Source organism: Jaculus jaculus, chromosome 2 (genome assembly GCF_020740685.1).
Source record: "Jaculus jaculus isolate mJacJac1 chromosome 2, mJacJac1.mat.Y.cur, whole genome shotgun sequence".
In the NCBI taxonomy this organism is placed as follows: Eukaryota; Metazoa; Chordata; class Mammalia; order Rodentia; family Dipodidae; genus Jaculus; species Jaculus jaculus.
The window spans coordinates 23,429,489-23,451,189 of record NC_059103.1 but is presented as its reverse complement, the minus strand read 5'-3'; the positions used below and the strand labels follow the sequence as shown (position 1 = coordinate 23,451,189).

General features: G+C 42.9%; 1 protein-coding gene across 2 annotated transcripts in view; it reads left to right on the top strand.

Annotated features, from left to right (window-relative positions):
• The window catches only part of Myom1 (myomesin 1), a 167,507-nt gene that overhangs the window by 115,588 nt on the left and 30,218 nt on the right, over nt 1-21,701 (top strand). For both annotated transcript variants that reach the window (XM_004662649.2, XM_004662648.2), the window contains 5 exons: nt 8,693-8,849; nt 10,183-10,289; nt 10,404-10,448; nt 17,906-18,042; nt 20,933-21,077. In XM_004662649.2, the coding sequence (XP_004662706.2) occupies nt 8,693-8,849; nt 10,183-10,289; nt 10,404-10,448; nt 17,906-18,042; nt 20,933-21,077 (591 nt within the window). The remainder of the gene's footprint in view (nt 1-8,692; nt 8,850-10,182; nt 10,290-10,403; nt 10,449-17,905; nt 18,043-20,932; nt 21,078-21,701) is intronic.

Sequence of the window (21,701 nt, the reverse complement as noted above, 5' to 3'; positions counted from 1 at the left end):
TTTTCTCTGGGGTATTATGTAAAGAATTATTCTATGTTGATGTCATATGCCCTTGTAAAATTATCATGGAGGGTTTTTTTTGGGGGGGCCAGTATATATATCCAGAGTTCCCTGGTTAATTCCTCCTAGATTTTTATCATGTGAAAAAATTGGGTCTTACAGATAGAGGAGTGTATTCCCTCTTTTTTTTTTTTTTAAATTTTTATTTATTTATTTGAGAGCGACAGACATAGAGAGAAAGACAGATAGAGGAAGAGAGAGAATGGGCGCGCCAGGGCTTCCAGCCTCTGCAAACGAACTCCAGACGTGTGCGCCCCCTTGTGCATCTGGCTAACGTGGGACCTGGGGAACCGAGCCTCGAACCGGGGTCCTTAGGCTTCACAGGCAAGTGCTTAACCACTAAGCCATCTCTCCAGCCCTACTCCCTCTTTTTTAATGAGAGAAATCAATCATCCACCATCTCCTCTTGGAAGGAAACTCCGAGCTCATTTTAAAATTGTCTCACTTACTTTAAATTTTCCAAACAATACTTTTTTATGTTAAACTCTTGCTTCTTCATGTTTATTTCTTTGTGGCGATGTGGCTCAGTGGTAGAATTCTTGCCTAACACACATGGGCATGGTGTTCCATTCCCAACCACAATAAACAAGTAATCTCAAACACCTAGGACAGTTACCTGGGACAAAATACCCAGAAGAAGCTGATGGAAGAAAAGGGCTCATTTCCGTTTTCAGTGGTAAGGGGAAGCTTCATCAGGGCGGAGGAAGCTGGCGTGAGCGGGAAGCTGGCTCCCATTGTCACGAATCATGAGCAGGGAGGGAGCAGCAAGAGTGAACTGGCAATGCCCGGTGGGCTACAGAAATGGGAAGCATCAAGGCTCACCCTCAGTGACATTCCTCCTCCAGCAAAGTCCTACTCCCAAAGGCCCCACAACTTTCACAAATTGCCACCAGCTGGGTTCTAAGTATGCAAAACACATGAGCCTATGGGGTCATCTCATTCAAACCACATTAGGTTTTTTTTTTTTGTTTTGTTTTGTTTTTTTGTTTTTTTTCTATAAACCCAGAATGAAGGAGGAGTCCACCTTTCATTCCACCAAAGGGAAAGTGAATGTGATTTCCCATTTGTAAAATACTTGAGAGCATCAGCATTGTAAGTTACTAACAGATAGGAAAGAGGTTGTCTTAAATGAAGACAGTAACTGGGTCGTACTTCTCAACCATACTTTTTAGAACGCATTTCTTTTGGAGCAGCAGTAAGTTTCTTTTGACCAAACATTATTTCCCAGTGCGAACTGTAGAACTCAATAGACATGCTTAAGCAACTAGTGTTTGAAATATTTCCAGTGAATTTGGTGTTTCAAAAGTTTGAGAAGGAAGCTGGGCGTGGTGGCGCACGCCTTTAATCCCAGCACTCGGGAGGCAGAGGTAGGAGGATTGCCGTGAGTTCTAGGCCGCTCTAAGACTCCATAGTGAATTCCAGGTCAGCCTGGGCTAGAGTGAGACTCTACCTCGAAAAATAAAAAAAAATTAAAAAATAAAAAGTTTGAGAAGGCTGGAGAGATGGCCCAGTGGTTAAGGCACTGCCTGAAAGCCAAAGGACCCAGGTTCAGTTCCCCAGAACCCATGTAAGCCAGATGCACAAGGTGGAACATGAGTCTGGAGTTTGCAATGGCGAGAGGCCCTGGCGCACCAATTCTCTCTCTCTCTGTCTCTCTCAAATTAATATTTTTTTTTTAAGTTTGAAAAGAAAGCCGGGTGTGGTGATATATGCCTTTAATCCCAGCAGAGGATTGGGAGGCAGAGATAGGAGGATCGCCATGAGTTCAAGGCCACCCTGAAACTACATAGTGAATTCCAGGTCAGCCTGGGCTAGATTGAGACTCTACCTCGAAAAAAAATAAATAAGTTTGAGAAGATGGACTGGAGAGATGGCTTAGCAGTTAAGGTGCTTTCCTGCCAAGCCTAAGGACCCATGTTCAACTCTCCAGATCCCACATAAGCTAGACACACAAAGGTGAGGCAAGCACAAAGTCCCACATGCCCACTATGTAGTACGAATGTCTGGAATTTAATTGCAGTGGCTGAGGCCCTGTCACACCAGTTCTCTGTGTGTGTGGGTGGGTGTGTCTCTCTCTCTTGCTCACTCGTTCTCTCTAAAATTAAAAATTAAAAAGTTTGAGAAGATTGTTACTTTTTTTGTTTTGTTTTTAAATTTTATTTATTTATTTGCAAGCAGAGAGATAGAGAGGAGACCAAGAGAGGCTGGGCATGCCAGGGCCTCTAGCCACTGCAAACAAACTCCAGACGCATGCACTCCTTCTGCAATCTGGCTTACGTGGGTCCTGGGGAATCGAATCTGGGCCTTAACCACTAATTCATCTCTCCAGCCCTAATACATATAATTTACTTATTTTCAAGCAGAGAGAGACAGAAAAACAGACAAAGAGAATGGGTGCACCAGGGCCTCTTTCCACTGCAAATGAACTCCAGGTGAATTGCCACTTTGTGCATCTGGCTTTACATGGATACTGGGGAACTGACCTGGGACTATTAGGCTTTGCAAGCAAGCACCTTAACCACTAAGCAGTCTCTGCAGCCCATTACTTTTTGATTGATGCTTCAGCCAGTTGACATTTGCATTGCTTGTCGAGGGAGCATCAAACTTAAACTCTGAGTGTTGATGAGCCAGAAAGAAGATCTGACATAGTTTCTTCAGCAGCACCCTTAGTTCACTGTGCCTTTTACCAAAATACTGCTGTCATGAGCCAGCTTTAAAAAGACCTGTTCCAGCCATGCATGGTGGCAAATGCCTTTCATCCCAGCACTTGGGAGACAGAGGTAGGAGGATCGCTGTGAGAGCCAGGCTACCCTGAGACTCCATGGTGAACTCCAGGTCAGCCTGGGCCAGAACCCTACCTCAAAAAAAGAAAGAAAAGAAAAAAAGCACCAGTTCCAATAAAATGCCCACTGAAACTTTTAGCTGATGTGACTCTTTTAAGTTGTCTTTTATTTTCAACCCAGTCCCTGCAGATGGAAGTACATATGTAAAATATGAAAGATAAAGTCCCCGCCTTTATAGAATTTGATCCTATTCTCAATTAAACAATTTGTGCAACCTTTTGGAAAACAAAATTTCAGTTAGGTTGGCACCATGGGGGCTGGGGAGATGGCTCAGTGGGTAAAGCGTCTGTTACACAATATGAGGACCCAAGTTCAGATCCCCAATCACCCACGTAAAAACTGGGTGTGGTTGGTGTATGTCTGCAGTCCTGGCGTTCCAATGCAGAGACAGAGAGAAGGTGACCACAGGGTTTATTCTTGTCTAGTCAAACGGGTGAGCTGTGGGTTCAGTAAGAGACCTTGTCTCAAGAAATAAGTAGAGAGTCCTTGAAGAAGATACCTGATGCCAACCTTTAGTCTACACACACAATACACACCACACACACACACCACACACACATCACACACACACAAACTTTTAAAAATATCTTTGATTAAAAGGAAAGCATCTTTTGTGCTACTTCATATTTTCACAAAAGATCACTTAAAAAAAAAAACCTAATTTTCCATGATACCTCATTGGTTCACTCTGCATTTTTCACTTAGTATCTCTGAGGCTATGGAAAGGGGGGCTCATGTAGGGCTGTGTCTTATCCTGTGGCCTACATGTGTTTGGGACCAAATTTGTCCATTTAGAAACACGCCCTGGGTTTGATCCTCAGCATCACAGGAATAATAAATAAGTGAATAAAATCTGATTAAACTACTGTTTTAAACAGCCAGTTGTGCTATTTACCTGAGAAAATGCTGCCACAGCCTCAATACCTTAATTTTATTTTAAGACCTTTAATAGCCCAGGCTGGTCTGGAATTTCCTATGTAGTGTCAGGGTGGCCTCGAACTCATAGCAACCATCCTTCCTCTGCCTCCCGAGTGCTGGGATTAGAGGCGTGCACTACCATGCCTAGCAGCTAAAGCCTTTCTTTTTCTTTCTTTCTTTTTTGTTTTTTTGTTTTTCGAGGTAGAGTCTCTAGCTCAGGCTGACCTGGAATTCACTATGGAGTCTCAGGGTGGCCTCGAACTCACAGTGATCCTCCCACCTCTGCCCGAGTGCTGGGATTAAAGGCATGTGCCACCACACCCCGCCAGTTAAAGACTTTTTGATGAAGTTCTTTGTGAAAAGATGTATCTCAGTATGCACTTTTCAGCCAGCATACTGGGTCTTATTTTCTTCTTTCCATGTGGCTCACCTACTTACCTGTGGCCCAGGGTTACAATATGGTTTTGTCACAGTGTGGGTGAGCAGCTGTTTGTCCCTAGATGAGTCTCGCCTTCACACCTGCTCCTTAGTCTTCTGTCATCTCTTGGGCCCGATTTCCTCATTCTCAGCGTGCCTGCCGAGAGCGGCCTCTCTTTTTATCCAGTTTACTCAACTAAGGAAACTGACTAGCAAGACTTATTAGATCACCTGGGACGTGTAGATTCCATGTCTGTGGAAATCCCCTGTGTGTGCAAAACTGTAGTAAGTGGACTTTGGCACATCAACGCTGGCTCATTGAGAGGTTAATTATTGTTGTTTTTCAGTTTGGGGAAAAGTTCCAAATGGGTGAGGTGTCACGGTACACTTGTCACCTATGGTGAAGTTAGTGGAGTTGTTCATGTTCTTTCAGTTTGTGACTCTTCTGTTCAAAAGACCAATCTTCAGCTATAGGAGAAAAAAACCCAAGAGTCTTAACTTAAGCCATACTTTTCTTTTGTAAACCTAAGTCATACCTTTAACATAATAAGCAGGGGGCTGAAGATATGGCTCAGAGGGTCAAGGTGCTTGCTGATGGCCTGGGTTCAAGTCCCTACCCAATTAACATAAAGCCAGATGCAAAAGGTCATGCAAGGGTCTGGTGTTTGTTTGCTGTGGTTAAAAACCTTGGAGCGTGCCCCCCCCCCCCACACACATTAATTAAAAATAAGGATATATATGGGCTGGAGAGATGGCTTAGCGGTTAAGCACTTGCCTGTGAAGCCTAAGGACCCCGGTTCAAGGCTCGGTTCCCCAGGTCCCACGTTAGCCGGATGCACAAGGGGGCGCACGCGTCTGGAGTTCGTTTGCAGAGGCTGGAAGCCCTGGTGCGCCCATTCTCTCTCTCTCTCTCCCTCTATCTGTCTTTCTCTCTGTGTCTGTTGCTGTTAAATAAATAAATAAATAAATAAAAATAAGAATATATGGCCAGGCATGGTGGCACACACCTTTAATTCTAGGAGGATCGCTGTGAGTTCATAGTGAATTCCAGGTCAATCTGGGCTAGAGAGAGATGATATCTCAAAAATACAAAAAAAAAAAAAAAAAGGATGTATGCATATAGCAAGCATACGACTGATTCATTTCCTTCTAAAAAGGATTATAGGTAAGACAATGACTGATTCATATGATATGAGCAATCGGTCATGCTTCCAAAATAGATATGATGTAAAAAGCCAGAAAGATTTAGTCAGCACCCACTACTTCTCCCTTCCTCTTCATAGAAGCACAAACATGCAAACAATTTTCACTTTATATTCTCACAGTGACTCAAACTGTGAGGCTGTAATACCGCCTAAACCTGAACATTCTTCAGGGTCAGTTTTTATCCTTAAGGTTTAATAAGCGCATTTGTTCTCTATTTACTTTACAACTGTGGAGTCAAGGATGAGTCATGTGTCACCAGGTGCACATATAAGTAAGATCTGGTCTGCAACCTCCAGGGCTCTAGATACAGCCATATACAAGGATCCTGAGCCAGATACTTCACTGGAGGGGAAAATAGGTCTTTAGTGGATAATTCTGATTATTTATTTCATTATTGATTTAATTATTCATTGATAATCATGTCGGATTGTCTGTGTCACTAAATAGGAAGAGAAAGCTGGGCATCGTGGCACATGCCTTTAGTCCCAGAACTTGGGGACATGAGGTAGGAGGATCGCAGTGAATTCAAAGCCAGCCTAGCCTACACAGTGAGTTTCAGATCGGCTTTGTCTAGAGGCCTCACCTTGCAAAATAAAGAAATAATTAGGAAGATAACCTTTTGTGTTTTTTTAATTTTTTTTAAAGAGGTCTGGAAAGATGGCTTTGCAGTTAAGGCACTTGCCTGCAAAGCCTAAGAACTCATGTTTGAATCTCCAGGTCCCAACATAGCCAGACGCACAGTGACACAAGCATGCAATTTTGCACACGTGCCACAAGGGGGCACACACGTCTAGATTTTGTTCACAGCTGCTGAAGGCCCTAGTGCACCCATTCTCTCTCCCTCTCTCTATCTTTCAAAAATAAACTTAAAGAGAGAAATTGGGAATGGGGAGATGGCTCCCTGGTCAAGGCACTTGCCTGCAAAGCCTAACAACCTGGGTTTGATTCCCCAGTACCCATGTAATGCCAGATGCACAAGGGGGCCCATGTGTCTGGAGTTCACGTGCAGTGGCTGGGAGCCTTGCACTTCCATTCTCTGTCTTCTCTCTCTCTCTCTCTGTCTCTCTTTCTCTCTCTCTCTCTCTGCTTGCAAATAAAAAAAATATTTTTCAAAGAGGATTTTACGGGGCTGGAGAGATTGCTCAGCAGTTAAGGCACTTGCCTGCAAAGCCAAAGGACCCAGGTTCAATTCCCCTGAATGCATGTAAGCCACATGCACATGGTGGCACATGCACCTGGAGTTCGATTGCAGGGGTTAGGGGCCTTGATGTGCCCATCGTCTCTGTTTGTCTCTCTCTCTCTGTCTAGTAAATAAATAAAAATATTTTTTTAAAAAAAAGTTTTAAGATCTCCTAGCACTAGTATTCTGTAAGCTTTACATGCGTTCATACTCCCTTTTGGGGGTGTACGTAGATACACAGGTTGAAGCACACATTGCCATCAGTAAGAACAGATTAACTGCTAGGCTCAAAATCTAAGATTTTCACATCACTCATTGTCTGAGCTAGGCTTTCTTCTTGAACTTCCACTAGGATGACTTAAAAACATTATTTATTTATTTATTTATTTATTTATTTGCATGTTTGTGTGTGTGTGCATGGTAGGGGGCATGCCAGGGTCTCTGCTGCTGCGAACCCGTGTGTATCCAGCCTTACATGGGTTGCTGAGGAATTGAGCCCCTGCTGGCAGGCTTTGCAAGCAGGTACCTTTAACCACTGAGCCATCTCCATTCCCATGAGGTGACTTTTGACATTTTTTTTTTCTGCATTGATGGGTCTTTTTGGACAATTCCCTGGGATGTTACTTTTATGATACATGCAAAAGTGAAAGCATCACCTCTTTGGGAAACAGTTATAGGAAGCTTTCTTAGTACTTTTTAAAAAATAAAGCTGGGCCTGGAGAGATGGCTCAGTGGTTAAGGTGCTTGCCTGCAAAGCCTAAGGACCCAGGCTCTATTCCCCAGTACCCACATAAGCCAGATGCACAAGGTGTTACATGTGTCTGGAGTTCATTTGCAGTGGCTGGAGGCCCTGGTACACCCACTCTCTCTGTCTGCCTCTCTCTCTCTCTCTCTCTCTCTCTCTCTCTCTCTCTTTCTCTCTCTCTCTCTGTCTTGCTCTCTCAAATAATAAAATAAAAACAAAGCTATAGGGGCTGGGGAGCTAGCTCAGTGGGTCAAGTGATTGCTGTACAAACATGAGGACCTAAGTGCAGATCCTCAGCACTTAAATTTAGGCAAATTTAGGCATAGATCTGAATGTTTCAAATGCATTACAAACTCTTTAGCTTGCTGTATTAGATACAAGTAAAATTTATTATAAATCTCAAATATAAAACAACTCAAAACTGTTTTCATTTCAAATCCAAAAACCAGTCTTCCTGAAACATACAGAATCTCTTGAAATTCACCTCTATGTAAATGTTCACACAGTTTGATAATAATCTTTTTATAGGTTGCTATCATTCTAACCTAGAAGGATGTCTTGAAATTGATATAGTTATAAAATCAGTAAAGTTTCCACACCTTTTTTTCTTTTAAAATGATATATAGGGGGATGTAGAGATGCTTAGTGGTTAAGGTGCTTACCTGTAAAACTTAAGGACCCAGGTTTAATTCCCCAGAACCCATGTAAGGCAGATGCACATGCATCTGGAGTTTGTTTGCAATGACTGACTAGAGGCCCTGGCACAACCATTTTCTCTCCTGTCTCTCTCTATCTCTTCAATAAATAAATAAATAAAAATGATATACAGAGCTGGAGAGATTGTTAAGTGTTTAAGGAACTTGCCTACAAAGTCTAAGAACCGTGGTTTGATTCCCCAGTACCCGTGTAAGCCAGATACACAAGGTGGCTCATGCATCTGGAGTTCATTTGCAGTGGCTAAAGGTCCTGACATGCTTTCTTTCTTTCTCTCTCTCTCTCTCTCTCTCTCTGTGTGTGTGTGTGTGTTCCTTTCTCTCTCACACAAATAAATAAATAAATAATGTTTTAGAATTGCACTACCAGACATCTTAACCAATTTTTCTTCAGTCCCGGGAAGAAACGCTGTCCATGGTGTTGACTCTACATAGGAAACCTGGTAGATTCATTTAATTCTGTGCTACGGTTGGACGCTGGCTTGCAGAGCAGGGTGCTCCATGCAGACAAAGCACTGTGGGAACAGGGCCTTGCTCTAACACCAAAGGAAAACACCCAGCATAAGAACTCCTACCACAAAGCCCCAGTGCCTTCTTCTTGATCTTCCAGGAACCAAAGAGGTTGTTGTCAACGTGGATGATGATGGAGTCATTTCATTGAACTTTGAATGTGATCAAATGACCCCAAAGTCAGAATTCATCTGGTCCAAAGATTACGTGCCTACCGAGGACTCTGCGCGAGTAGAAGTCGAAAGCAAAGGCAATAAGTAAGTATTGTCTTCCATCCTGAAAATGGGTTTTCTCTTTACTGTAGGCTCCCGAAGTTAGTCTTCTACTCAAATGACTTAGAAAAAGAGGATAAAGCCACAAGTATTTTATATCTGCTGTTGTAAGATGGCATGACCAATTATCAAATAACAATTGTTAATTATAACATATAATTTTATTATTTAATTGTTATACAAGCATATATTAAGTATTCTAATAAATTAATAATTCTTTTAATGTACCTTCCAACATTCTTGAGCAAAACACCATTGGTTCAAAGTAAAGGTAATCAAACTATAAACATTTCTTCCATTTTGTGCATTTAACATGTAAACATTTGGTTGATCTTATCATGACAAGTAATAAAACTTGCCAAAATTAGTCAGGCACGACAGCGCATGCCTTTAATCCCAGCATTTGGGAGGCAGGAGAATTGCCATGAGTTAGAGGCCACCCTGAGACTATGTAGTGAATTCCAGGTCAGCCTGGGCTAGGGTGAGACCCTGCCTTGGAAAAAAAAAAAACTTGCCCAAATTAGAGAATACATTTAATCCAAAGAAGAGAAAAACAAGCACACCCTGTCTGTGACACAGAGGGGGAAATCATCTCAGTGCAGTATAAATTCTGAAGAGGGCCATGTTGGGGTGACATGGAAATATCACAGTTGGGAATGGAGAGATGGCTTAGCGGTTAAGGTGCTTGCCTGCAAAGCCTAAGGACCTAGGTTCAATTCTCCAGGTCCCACATAAGCCAGATACACAAGGGAGCTCATGAGTCTGGAGTTTGTTTGCAGTGGCTAGAGGCCCTGGTGCACCCATTCTCTCTCTCTCCCTTTCTCTCTCTCATAAACAAATAAAAAATATTAAAAATAAAAGAAATATGGGGGTGGGGAGGGAGGGAATTACCATGGGATATATTTTATAATCATGGAAAATGTTAATAAAAATTTAAAAAATCAAAATAAAAATAAATAAATAAAAGAAATATACAGTTACCCACAGCATGCTCTCTATGGGAGAAAAAGAATGTAGGCTTCCAGCAAGGGCTATTCACCGGAGTCTTGATGTGGGACGTGTGTTAATATCTAGTGTAATGCGGGGACAGGGAAATTTGTACTTGGCCCCCATCATTCTGTGGGAGGTCTGGAACAACTTCCTGGTAGAGTGACATTTAACCTGAGCCACCAAGAGCAAGTTAAGCTTTAGCTCAGCACAGAGAGAGGACGGTGCTCCCCAAAACTGGAGTGCTACATGCAGAGGCTCAAAGAGAGAGTGTCACAGGCCTACAGACACAGCTCAACCTCAATCCTAAGAAAACTGTTTTGTTCTCAAGGACAAAAATGACCTTCAAAGACCTCGGGACGGAGGACTTGGGCATTTACTCTTGTGACGTAACAGATACTGACGGAATAGCATCAAGCTACGTGATAGATGCAGAAGGTGAGTTTAGGATGAGCTCACTCTCCTGCCTAATGCTGCCTAATGTTTCAGCTAATCTAAGTGACGTTTGTCTTACTAGGTTAAGGTCCCATTGTCTTCTGTTTCTCCCTACAGAAATGAAACGTTTACTCGCACTCAGCCAGGAGCACAAGTTCCCAAGTAAGTGCCTTTCAGTACAGTCACAGATTTTTTTATCAGCTTTATTAGGGAACAGTTTCTTGAATACATGAGAGGCAGCTCTGGTAGGATTTAAGAAAAGAGGTTTGAGCCGGGCATGGTGGCGCACACCTTTAATCCCAGCACTTGGGAGGCTGAGGTAGGAGGATCTCTGTGAGTTCAAGGCCACCCTGAAACTACATAGTGAATTCCAGCTGGGAGCAAGTCCCTACCTCAATAAACCAATGAAACATGAATAAAAGAAAAAAGAGAAGAAGAGAGGTTGAATGAAGCCTGGCCTGGGTGCCACGGGCCTGTAATCCCAGCAACTAGGGAGACAGGCAGGATAGCAAGTTCAAGGCCTACCTAGGCTATGGAGCAACTTCAAGGCCAGCCTAAGCTTGAAGTTAGCCAGACTCGCAAACTAAAGGCTGGGAATCTAGCTCAATAGTAGAGTACTTATCTAGCATGTACAAAGCCCTGGGGAGGACAGGCTAGGGGGACGATCACGGATTCATAGATCAGTCTGTCAGAGAGAAGGAGAGAGGGAAGGAAAGAGAAAGTGGGCTCTTTGCTTTCAAGAACATGCAACGACTAAGGCCCTATCACCCTGAATGTGCCTGATCTTAGTCGCTAAGCAGGGTCAGGCCTGGCTGGCACTTGGGTGGAAGGACATGTAATGTGTCATAATCCAGTAGCTACAGAGGCACTTTTTCTGTGTTGTTGTTCTCTACAGACACTAAGATATTAACACGGAAAACGTACCCCATGCTTCATTCTTCAGGGCAGTGTCAGGGCACAAAGGTGTCATAGCTCAGTGTGTAGTCCCTTCCCTTGTCACCCACATGTTCTGGGTTCACATATATGTCTTCCAGATATATTCATTTGCATGCTGGTAGGCAAACTGATCCATGATGTTGGCATGTAATAAAAGACTCAGACCTCCACGTAAAAACAGCCTAAAAATAGTGGCTAACACTTTAAACCCTTGGAAAATAGGGTAAAGAGGTCTGGTTCAGCAAAAGAATCCTTCTGAGCTATCTTCAAGCCCTGAAATAAAGCCCCGACCATATAAAAGATTAAATTCTACAGGTGACACCAAAGAGAAACAGACCTGAAATGACACTCAAAAGGTTCCACTGGTCTAATAGTATCTCTTACCCATCTCTTACCCACTGGCCAAAGTAGGCACGCATCCAGAAAGGCACACCTAGAGTCTAAGAAAACAGACTTTTTAAAAAAGTGGTAACATACTCTTTTAAAGTAAGAATTTGACCCTCTCTATAAAAGATTCCTTAGTATTTAAATATATTTTTTCCTTCATGAATACAGGAGTTCCAGGCATCTAAAAGTCTATAGGTCCCTATCCCTGACTGTAAGCCAAACTGTGTATATTTACTTTTCTCTAAGGAGGTCTAGAACTTTCCCTAAGCTTTTTTTGGGGGGGGGGTGTCATTTAAAAAAAATTGCCCTAGAACCAACCTCCTCTTGCAGTCCCCAGGAATGGCTTGTCAGATGTTAAGGGAGCATTGGTACCTATGGCCTATTAAATGAGGGGACAGAAATGGAGTTTCTGCATGAGTGTAGGGCATAGACTATGAGACCCCCTCCCCAAGGCATCTACAAGTTATTTTTATCTGTATGCTTACTCATCGTAACAGTGGAAAACCGGGCTGGAGAGATGGCTTAGTAGTGAAGGCACTTGCCTAAAATAAGTCTAACGACCCGGATTCAATTCCCCAGTAGCCACATAAACCAGATGCACAAAGTGGTGCATGCATCTGGGGTTCGTTTGCAGTGGCTAGAGGCCCTGGTGTGCCCATTCTCTCCCCCCACCCTTTACAAATAAATAAAGTAAAATAAAAACGTTTTTTAAAACCTGGAGAATAATGTTCTAGGTGATGTTTTCAAAGTTAGGTTTGAAAACCTAGATGGAAAGTAGAGTCTCCCTGGTCACCATTGTATTAGTTTCGGTTCAGTCTCTGAACCTGGGCAGCTCACCTCCATATTCCCGGGCCCTGGCTCTTCTTCCCAGGCATGGTTACTGTAACTGTTCCTAGCACCTAACACAGAGCTGTCTTTAAGCCACCCGGGGTGTTTGCCCCATCTGCTCTCCAGCATTGGTAGAAATGAGAGAAGCAACCCATCTACTAATTTAGTCAGTCAGTAAACATTGGTTATGCATCTTAGCAAAGGTGTTCCCAACAACATTTACACCCCGCTTGAAGGATAGAGATGAATGACATTGAGACAGGCTGTCAGCAGTGAGTTCTAATTGTTCAGGGCAACTAGAGTTTGATGATCATTTGGAGTTGGAGATAGAATGAATTAAGGCAGTCATAACTGCCCGATGCTGGTGTCATTTACACTGAGATATTTTATCTTGTATAAGCCCATGGACTCAAATTGTGTATAAGAGAGACGGATTCCTCCTTAGAGACCAGCTATAATAGTTTGGTTGGCACAAAAAGAGAACTCAACAATAGGTTTAAAACTCTGAATGCAGATACTGAATTCCCAACCCAAATGGAGGTGTTTGTTAGCCCATTGAGCAACATTTTGAATATGGCACTTGCCATACTTTTTTCTCCCCAATGACTGTCAAATGGATGAGTTAACCTTCTCATCGCCGGGACAAAACATCTGACCGGAAGCTACTTATAGGAGGAAAGGGGTTATTTCAGGCTAACGGTTTTGAGGGGAAGTTCCATCATGGCTGGGAAAGCACGGTAGAGCAGGCAGCCGGCTCACATCTTCATACATCAGCTCACTCTGAATATCAGCAGGTCTGGACTAATAAGCCTCAAGGTTCATCCCCAGTGACACACCTCCTCCAGCAAGACTGCCTTTCAAAGGCTCCACTGGCTGGGGCTTGAGCATGAGGCTTCATCATAGACACACAAGGCTGTGGGGGACACTTTACATTCAAACCACCACAAGGTGACTACATGAATATTCTCAGAGATTTGCCAGTGGAGAAGGTCAAAGAACACATCTAATTTCTCAATTTATCCATACTTCCTTTGGGTCAAAGTGGACAGTTTAAGTCATCTTCTTGTGATTTATAAGGTTTTACATGTCTAATTTCTTATAGAATGTAATTAGAAAAAAAGCTTTATTCCTCAGTGCAGGAAATTCTCCCCTGGTTAGCTGTTTTCAAAAATATTTTGTAGGCCATTAAGCACATGCTTTCAACCTATAAATAACAAATTTTGCTAGATGCAAATGAACCAGAAGAGCTGAGAAAAAGAAAAGTTAAATATATATATGTAAAAAATAGAAAACAATGTGGTCTGCCTTGCCAGTATTAATGTTAAATTAACAGTGTAGCAGGGCATCTCATCCAAGTGTGGCAGGATTGTAACACCCTGCACAATCTCCCTTCACTTGCAGACGTTCAATGTTATCCCCCCACACAAATAACATAGGTGCACAGATATATACAGCACATAGACATAAATATGTTGTCATGTGTTCCTAGATGTCAACACATTGTATTGTAAAATTGGAAGTTTGTGGGATATTGTTGGAGCAACTAGAGGAAGAAGCCATTATCAAAATATTGATAGTCAACATTTACAGAGCTAGGATCTTTCTAGGGTATTCATTCATCCATTAATTTATTTTGTTGTTTATTTATTTATTTATTTATTTTTGAAGAGATGGTCTCACTCTAGCCAAGGCTGACCTGGAATTTACTATGTAGTTTCAGGATGGACTTGAACAATCCTCTTACCTCTGCCTCCCAAGTGCTGGGATTAAAGGTGTATGCCACCATGCCTAGCTTCTAGGGTATTTAAGTGAATGCATCATATGGACTTCACTGTAACATTAAAAGGGTGGCTACTGTGTGATTTGGTTTTAGAAGTGAAGAATGGGAGAGCCTGAGAAGTTGAACCTCACCAGTGGCATATAGCCCCGAGGTCCTGAGGCTAGAGTCTGCTCCCCTCACCATGCCATGGTCTGTTGCCACGCATACATGGGTCATGTTTTCTCTCTGCCCACTGTGGTGACTCATGGTGGCCTTTGTCCACCCCCCCCATGATGTTCTTATGACTTAAGGAGGTCAGTGAACATCAAGGAAGCAGGAGACTTCCAAAAAAAGGCGATCACGTCCTTGGCCACTTCAGGGCATATAACTCAAATATTAGGACCTCCAGAATGAGGTCTCCAGGCTCTTGCTCTCCCTCTCTCTCTTTCTCTCTCTCAATTTTCTGAGATAGGGTTTAGCTTTAGCCCAGGATGACCTGAAATTCACTATGTAGTTTCAGGCCAGCCTTGAACTCATGTCAATCCTCCTATCTCTGCATCCCAAGTGGTGGGATTAAAGGCATGCTTTGACATGCCTGGCCTCTTTTTAATTTTAATAAACAATTCTTGAGCTTGACATATGGCTTAGCAGTTAAGGCACTTGCCTGAGACACCTAAGGATCCATGTTCAACTCTCCAGATCCCACGTAAACCAGACGCACAGAGGTGAGGCAAGTGCAAGGTCGCACATGCCCACTGGGTGGTGCAAGTATCTAAGTTCAGTTGCAGTGATTGAGGCCCTGGCATGCCAATTCTCTCTCTCCTTATGTCTCTCTCTCTCTCTCTCAAATAAAAAATAAAAATAAACTCCTTATTAAATATATATACATCCATCCATCCCATCCATATGTGTGTGTGTGTGTGTGTATATATATATATATATATATATACCCATCCATCCCTGTTTAATCATAGTCTCCTCCTACCACCTTCCTGTGTCTCCCCTCTCAGATACCCCCTCCACTGAGGAGGATGAAGCTGAAGGAGTAGGGCAACTATCCAAGACCATTTCAACTTCAGAGTCCAGCTTCCCTCCTCCACAGTCCATCCCCTCAGTGCAGGATGCCTGGGTGTCCCTTCACGTCTGAACCAGAGCAGATCTGCAAATGATTTTTAGAGTGGATAGAGAAGCATGCAAAGAGAATCATCCCTGGAGGCTTGAAAAGGACAGACTTAGGATAAATGGAGAAATATTCATGCATATTGACCTATAACCCATTTGAGAAGCTTATAATTTAAAATATAGCAATGCTATGTATTGAGATAAGTTTAAGATAAGTTTAGAGAAACTAAAAGGTGAGGGCTAACCCCAAAGGAGGAAGGACTACTAACTATGAGAAGCAGCCCTGCCTGTTCAGGAAGGATGCCCTGGGGCCACGTCTGTTACAAAACCATGGGGGAAGGCGTCTTTCTAGAGAAATTTAGAAGCCAGGCATGGCAGCACACGCCTTTAATCCCAGTGCTTGGCAGGCAGTGGTAGGAGGATGGTGGGCCAGCCTGGAACTACAGAGTAAATTCCAGGTCACCCTGGGCTGGAGTGAGACCCTACCTCAAGAAGAAAGAAAGAAAGAAAGAAAGAAAGAAAGAAAGAAAGAAAGAAAGGAGGGAGGGAGGGAGGGAGGGATGGAGGGAGGGAGGGAGGGAGGGAGGGAGGGAGGGAGGGAGGGAAAGAATGACATTTAAAACCAAGGGTTGAGAGATGGCAGCCAGCTTTTTAAATTTCACTGAGACTCAATGGCTTAAGTCATGACGGTATAAACCAGACGTATCATATGTCTCCACTTTCTACTGAGGAAAGCCTCACTGTTTTATTATAACCTCTTCACAGTGACTCAAGAATTCCCCAGCCAGGGCTGGAGAGATGGCTTAGCGGTTAAGCGCTTGCCTGTGAAGCCTAAGGACCCCAGTTCGAGGCTCTGTTCCCCAGGTCCCACGTTAGCCAGATGCACAAGGGGGCGCATGTGTCTGGAGTTTGTTTGCAGAGGCTGGAAGCCCTGGCGCACCCATTCTCTCTCTCTCCCTCTATCTGTCTTTCTCTCTGTGTCTGTCGCTCTCAAATAAATAAATAAATAAATAAAAATTTTAAAAAAAAAAGAATTCCCCAGCCAGGGCTGGAGAGATAGATGGCTTAGAGGTTAAAGGCGCTTGCCTGAGAAGCCTAGGGACCCATGTTCAATCTCTCTCCGGCTCCCACATAAGCCAGATGCACAAAGGTGATGCACACACAAGGTGGCACATGTGCACTAGGCGTCACAAGCATCTGGAGTTTGAATGCAGTGGCTGAGGCCCTAGCACACCAATTCTCTCTCTCTCAAAAAATCAACTTCTGAAGAATTTTGCTTGGTCTTGGAATCAAAGTTAGCTGGTATATATTGGGATGGATTTGGGTATAGTTGTCCCTTAGTATCCATGGGAGACTAGTTCTAGGATCTTGTGGATATTAAAACCCACAGTTGGACAAGGCCCTTAAATAAAACGGTATAATATTTTCTTGTAACGTACCTCATCCTTCCTTTATGTACATCACACGTTGCTTACAGTGCCTACTACAATGTCAATGCTGTATAAATAGTGAATCATCTATGTTGTTTAGGGGAAAATGACCAAAAACATCTGAACATGTTCACTACAGATACAATTTAGTATACCTTTTTGAGCTGTGGTTAGCTGGATCCATGGATGTGGAATGTTCCGATACGGAAGCGAGGCCAGCGGGATGGCAATGATGCAGTTGGTCAAGACATGGTGGTTGATACAGTTAGGGAAAGCCAACTGTGCAGTCAAAATTAATTCTTTTTTTTCTCAATTTTTATTAACATTTTCCATGATTATAAAAAATATCCTATGGTAATACCCTCCCACCCACTCACCCCCCCTGCTTTCCCCTTTGAAATTCCATTCTCCGTCATATCCCCCCCCCCCCGTCTCAATCATTCTACTTCCATATGCACAATACCAACCTATTAAGTACCCCCCTCCCTTCCTTTCTCTTCCCTTTATATCTCCTTATTAACTTACTGGCCTCTGCTACTGAGTTTTTCCCTTCTCATGCAGAAGCCCAATCATCTGTAGCTAGGATCCACATATGAGGGAGAACATGTGGCGCTTAAAAACATTTTTACAAAACATCTGGAAAACACAGAGTGAGTTAAATTATTATATTATATTAATTTGTTTATTTAATAGAGAGAGAAAGGGCCTCCCAGAGCCTCTAGCCACTGCAAACCAACTCCAAGTGCATGCACCACCATGTGCATCTGGCTTACGTGCATTCTGGGCATTGAACCTAGGCCCTTAGGCTTCGCAGGCAAGTGCCTTAGCTGCTAAGCTATCTCTCCAGCCCTTAAATTTTTTTTTTTAAGAAATCAAATGTAACTTCTTTCTAAGTATTTTGAAGTAATTAAGGTACTAAACTTTAGAATCTTAGAGCTGCAGACTGTCTTGACTAAGTATAGCATTTAGTTTAGCCCTGTTCATGTACAAACAAGTGAGGCCCAGTGAAAGTCACCCGCCTCATGCCACCCAGCTTATTAGTAGCAGAACCTGGCATACACCAGCATTTTCATTTGCTAATCTTTCACTCTTTAGAATATCTATATCGAATATTTGGTTGCCAGTATGGTGATTCTGTTTATTTCTATTCTTCTTAGCTGTCCCAATTAAATCAGAGTTGGCTGTTGAAATTTTGGAGAAAGGCCAGGTCCGGTTTTGGATGCAGGTGGAGAAGCTGTCTGGAAATGCCAAAGTCAACTACATATTTAATGAAAAGGAAATTTTTGAAGGCCCAGTAGGTTTTATACTTTTTCAATTTTATTTTAATTTTAAATTACTTCATTATTTGTGTGTGTGTGTGTGTGTGTGTGTGTGTGCGCGCGCGCGCTCACGCACCAGGACTTCTTGTTATTGCAAACAAGCACCAGGTGCATGTGCCATTTTGTGAGTGTGGCTTATGTGGGTGGCTTGGGAGTTGAACCCATGTCAGCAGGTTTTGCAAGCAAGCACCTTTAATGGCTGAGCATCTTCCCAGCCCCTGAGTTTTTAAAAACAGTTAAATGTACCATTATAGAATACATTGAGAATACTTCAGTAGTGTGTAGATAAATTGTTATGAAAACTACTGGGCAGTAGGAGGTGATGGAGTTTTAATCATTTGCACATGTAAAAACACTGAGGGAACATGTAGACTGACTATATTGTATTATTTAAAAAATGGACACTTTGAGGGCTGGAGAGATGGTTTAGTGATTAAGGTATTTGCCTGCAAAGCCATAGGACCTTGGTTCAATTCTCCATACCCACGTAAGCCAGATGCACAGGTGGCACATGCATCTGGAGTTTGCTTGCAGCAGTTGGAGACCCTGGTGTGCCCATTCTCTCTCTATCTGCCTCTTTCTCTCTCTCTCTCTAATAAATAAATAAAATATTTTTAAATGGACATTTTGAAGGTAAAAACAATGCTTTTAGCCATTTTGCCAAGACCACAATTATAAACTCAGTGGCTAAGTGCACTTCTGGCTTAAGTATGAGGACCTGACAGGGACTACGACTGCCTGGGTTTGAATCTCCAGAACCCACATAAACAGCTGGGTGTGGCCACACATGCATGGTTTGGGCAAGCCAAGAAGTATTCCTGCCCTTCCCCACCCCCCAAACACACACACACTGCTTTCCTGGGAAGACAGAGGGGCCAGTGCCCTTACCTGACTCCCTGCCGGCACCCATGGCTTCATTAATAGTAGAAATACCAGAGTTTTGTTTTGTTGTTTTTCTTAATGAGTTAATTAAAAACCTGCAGGCTATTCACATCAGAAACCATAGCTGACTAGACTCTAGGGAAAAAAATGGTCTATTGTTATAGCGGCTCAGAAAAGAATTACTAAGAGAGACTAGCAGCCATTACTTTCGGTTAAAAAATGCTGGAGGAAACCGGGCGTGGTGGCGCACACCTTTAATCCCAGCACTCAGGAGGCAGAGGTAGGAGGATCAAACTGTGAGTTCGAGACCACCCTGAGACTCCATAGTGAATTCCAGGTCCACCTGGGCTACAGTGAGACCCTACCTCAAAAAACCAAAAAGAAAATGCTGGAGGTGACAGCTCAGTGGTTTAAGTTCCTTCTTATGGATGAGGACCTGACAGGGTCTAAGACTGCCTGGGTTTGAATCTCCAGAACCACATAAACAGCTGGGTGTGGCCACATATTCTTGGAACCCCAGCCCTGTGGAGAGTGCAACATCTGCACATGCAGGTGCATACAGCACATGCACCCCACATGCATACTAGGTGTGTGCAAAGAAAAACTGCAGTGTTCCCCTAATGTAAAAAGCCCTAAAGACAAAACACAGATTCATACAACTTGCTTCAGGTAGAGGACGTCTTGGAGTGGGAACTGCACCAGAAATGATCTCAGATCTGAGCCTTCATTCTGTAATAGATCCTGCAACAAAATATTACCAATTCAGATATACTATGGAATTTGTAACTGTATCTTTACAGTCTAAAAAAATGGCCAAAAATGTGCTAAGAAGCTGGGAAGATGGTTCAGTAGTTAAAGGTGCCTGCTTGCAAAGCCTGCTGGTCTAGGTTCAATTCCCAAGCCACCCCACATAAACTGGACACACAAAGTGCCACAAAAGTTGGGGTTCATTTGCAGAGGCAAGAGGTCCTGGTACACTCATAAACACACACACACACACACACACACACACACACACACACACTCAGATAATTACATAGGACTGGATAGATGAGATGGCTCAGTGATTAAGGTGCTTGACTGCAGGGCCAATGACCCAGGTTCAATGCCCAAGTACCCATGTAAAGCCAGATACACAAAGGAGCACATGCATCTGGAGTTCGTTGGTGGCCCTTGTGAACCCATTCTGTCTGTCTGTCTCTCTTCTATCTCTCTCTGCTTGCCAAAAAAATAAGTAAATATATAAAATTAAAAATAATTAGATAGGCATGGTCTAATGGGATTACTTCAGATAGTTAAGATCAAATGAATGTCACATTTTTATCTGCATGTTAACGTAGCAGACATTTAATGATCACCTACTATGTGCCGTCAGTGCTTTATGCTGAGGATATAACATTACAATATTTTCCTCATACAGCCTATCATATTATGTTACTCTCTAATTAGAAATAAGGTCATCTTGATGGTAAAGTAAGAATCAAAACCAATATTTTAAAATTATTTTTATTTATTTATTTGCAAGCAGAGAGATAGAGGCAGCAGGGGAGAGGGAGAGATGAAGAGAATATGGGCATACCAGGGCCTATAACCACTGCAAACAAAATCCAGATGTATGCACCAGTTCGTACAGCTGGCTTTATGTGGGTACTAGGGAACTGAACTCAGGTAATTAGGCTTTGAAGGAAGTACCTTGGCCATTAAGCCATCTCTCCAGCCCCTAAAACAACTTTTTTGATAACAGAACTATACAGAGATTTAAGAAAGTCAATTTCAAATTATTCAGTAATCAATTCCAATCTAGGTCATACATCCACATAATATATTCCTTGCCCCAGCAACAAGATTTTTAAACATTTGCTTAGTTGTCAAATAGTAAAATTATGATTCGTTGGGGTTGGTTTTTATTTTATCTGGCCTATTGTCTTCAAAGTAAAGTGTCTGTCTCACCAATTTCTCTGTCTTTATCTTTTCACATTGAAGAAATACAAGATGCATCTTGACCGAAACACAGGCATAATTGAGATGTTCATGGAGAAGTTACAGGACGAGGATGAGGGAACGTACACTTTCCAGATTCAGGATGGAAAAGCGAACGGCCATTCTACGCTTGTGCTCATCGGAGATGGTAAGAGTGCCGAGGGACAGCAAGTGTAACACTTGGCCACTCTGTCCAGGACAATCCCCCCACGGCAGAAGAGAGACCCTGAGAAGGGTAGCAAGAGCTGTTTGAGGTCTTGTGATCAAACTACAGTTTTTTCGCATGTGTACATGTGAGTGTGCATCGGTGCACATGTGTGTGTGGACAGGCCAGAGTTTCACGTCAAGTGGCTTCGTCAATGTCTCTCAACTTTTACGGAGGCAAAGTCTTTGACTTGAACTCACCAATTTGGCTGGTCTAGCTAGCCAACCCATGGCCAGTATTCCCTTTTCTTCACCATCAAGACACTGGGGTTACAGGCAGGCCACCACACCACTTGGCATTTACACAGGGGTTGGGAGACCCATGCTCAGATCCTCACAACTGCACAAGTAGTTATCCACCGAGCCACCTTCCCGACCCCCAAACTGCCATTTTCAGTTAATACTTCCCACAGTATCTCTCTGCCTAGAAAAGAAAATTGCTTTAAAGGGGAATTGGGTCCTGTCCCTCAGGCAAGGGTGCACTTAAATAATCTCATATGTAAACAGGTACTTATTACTAAAATTCTCCAACGAAGGAGGCTACAATACAACCAAGGCTGTATACACA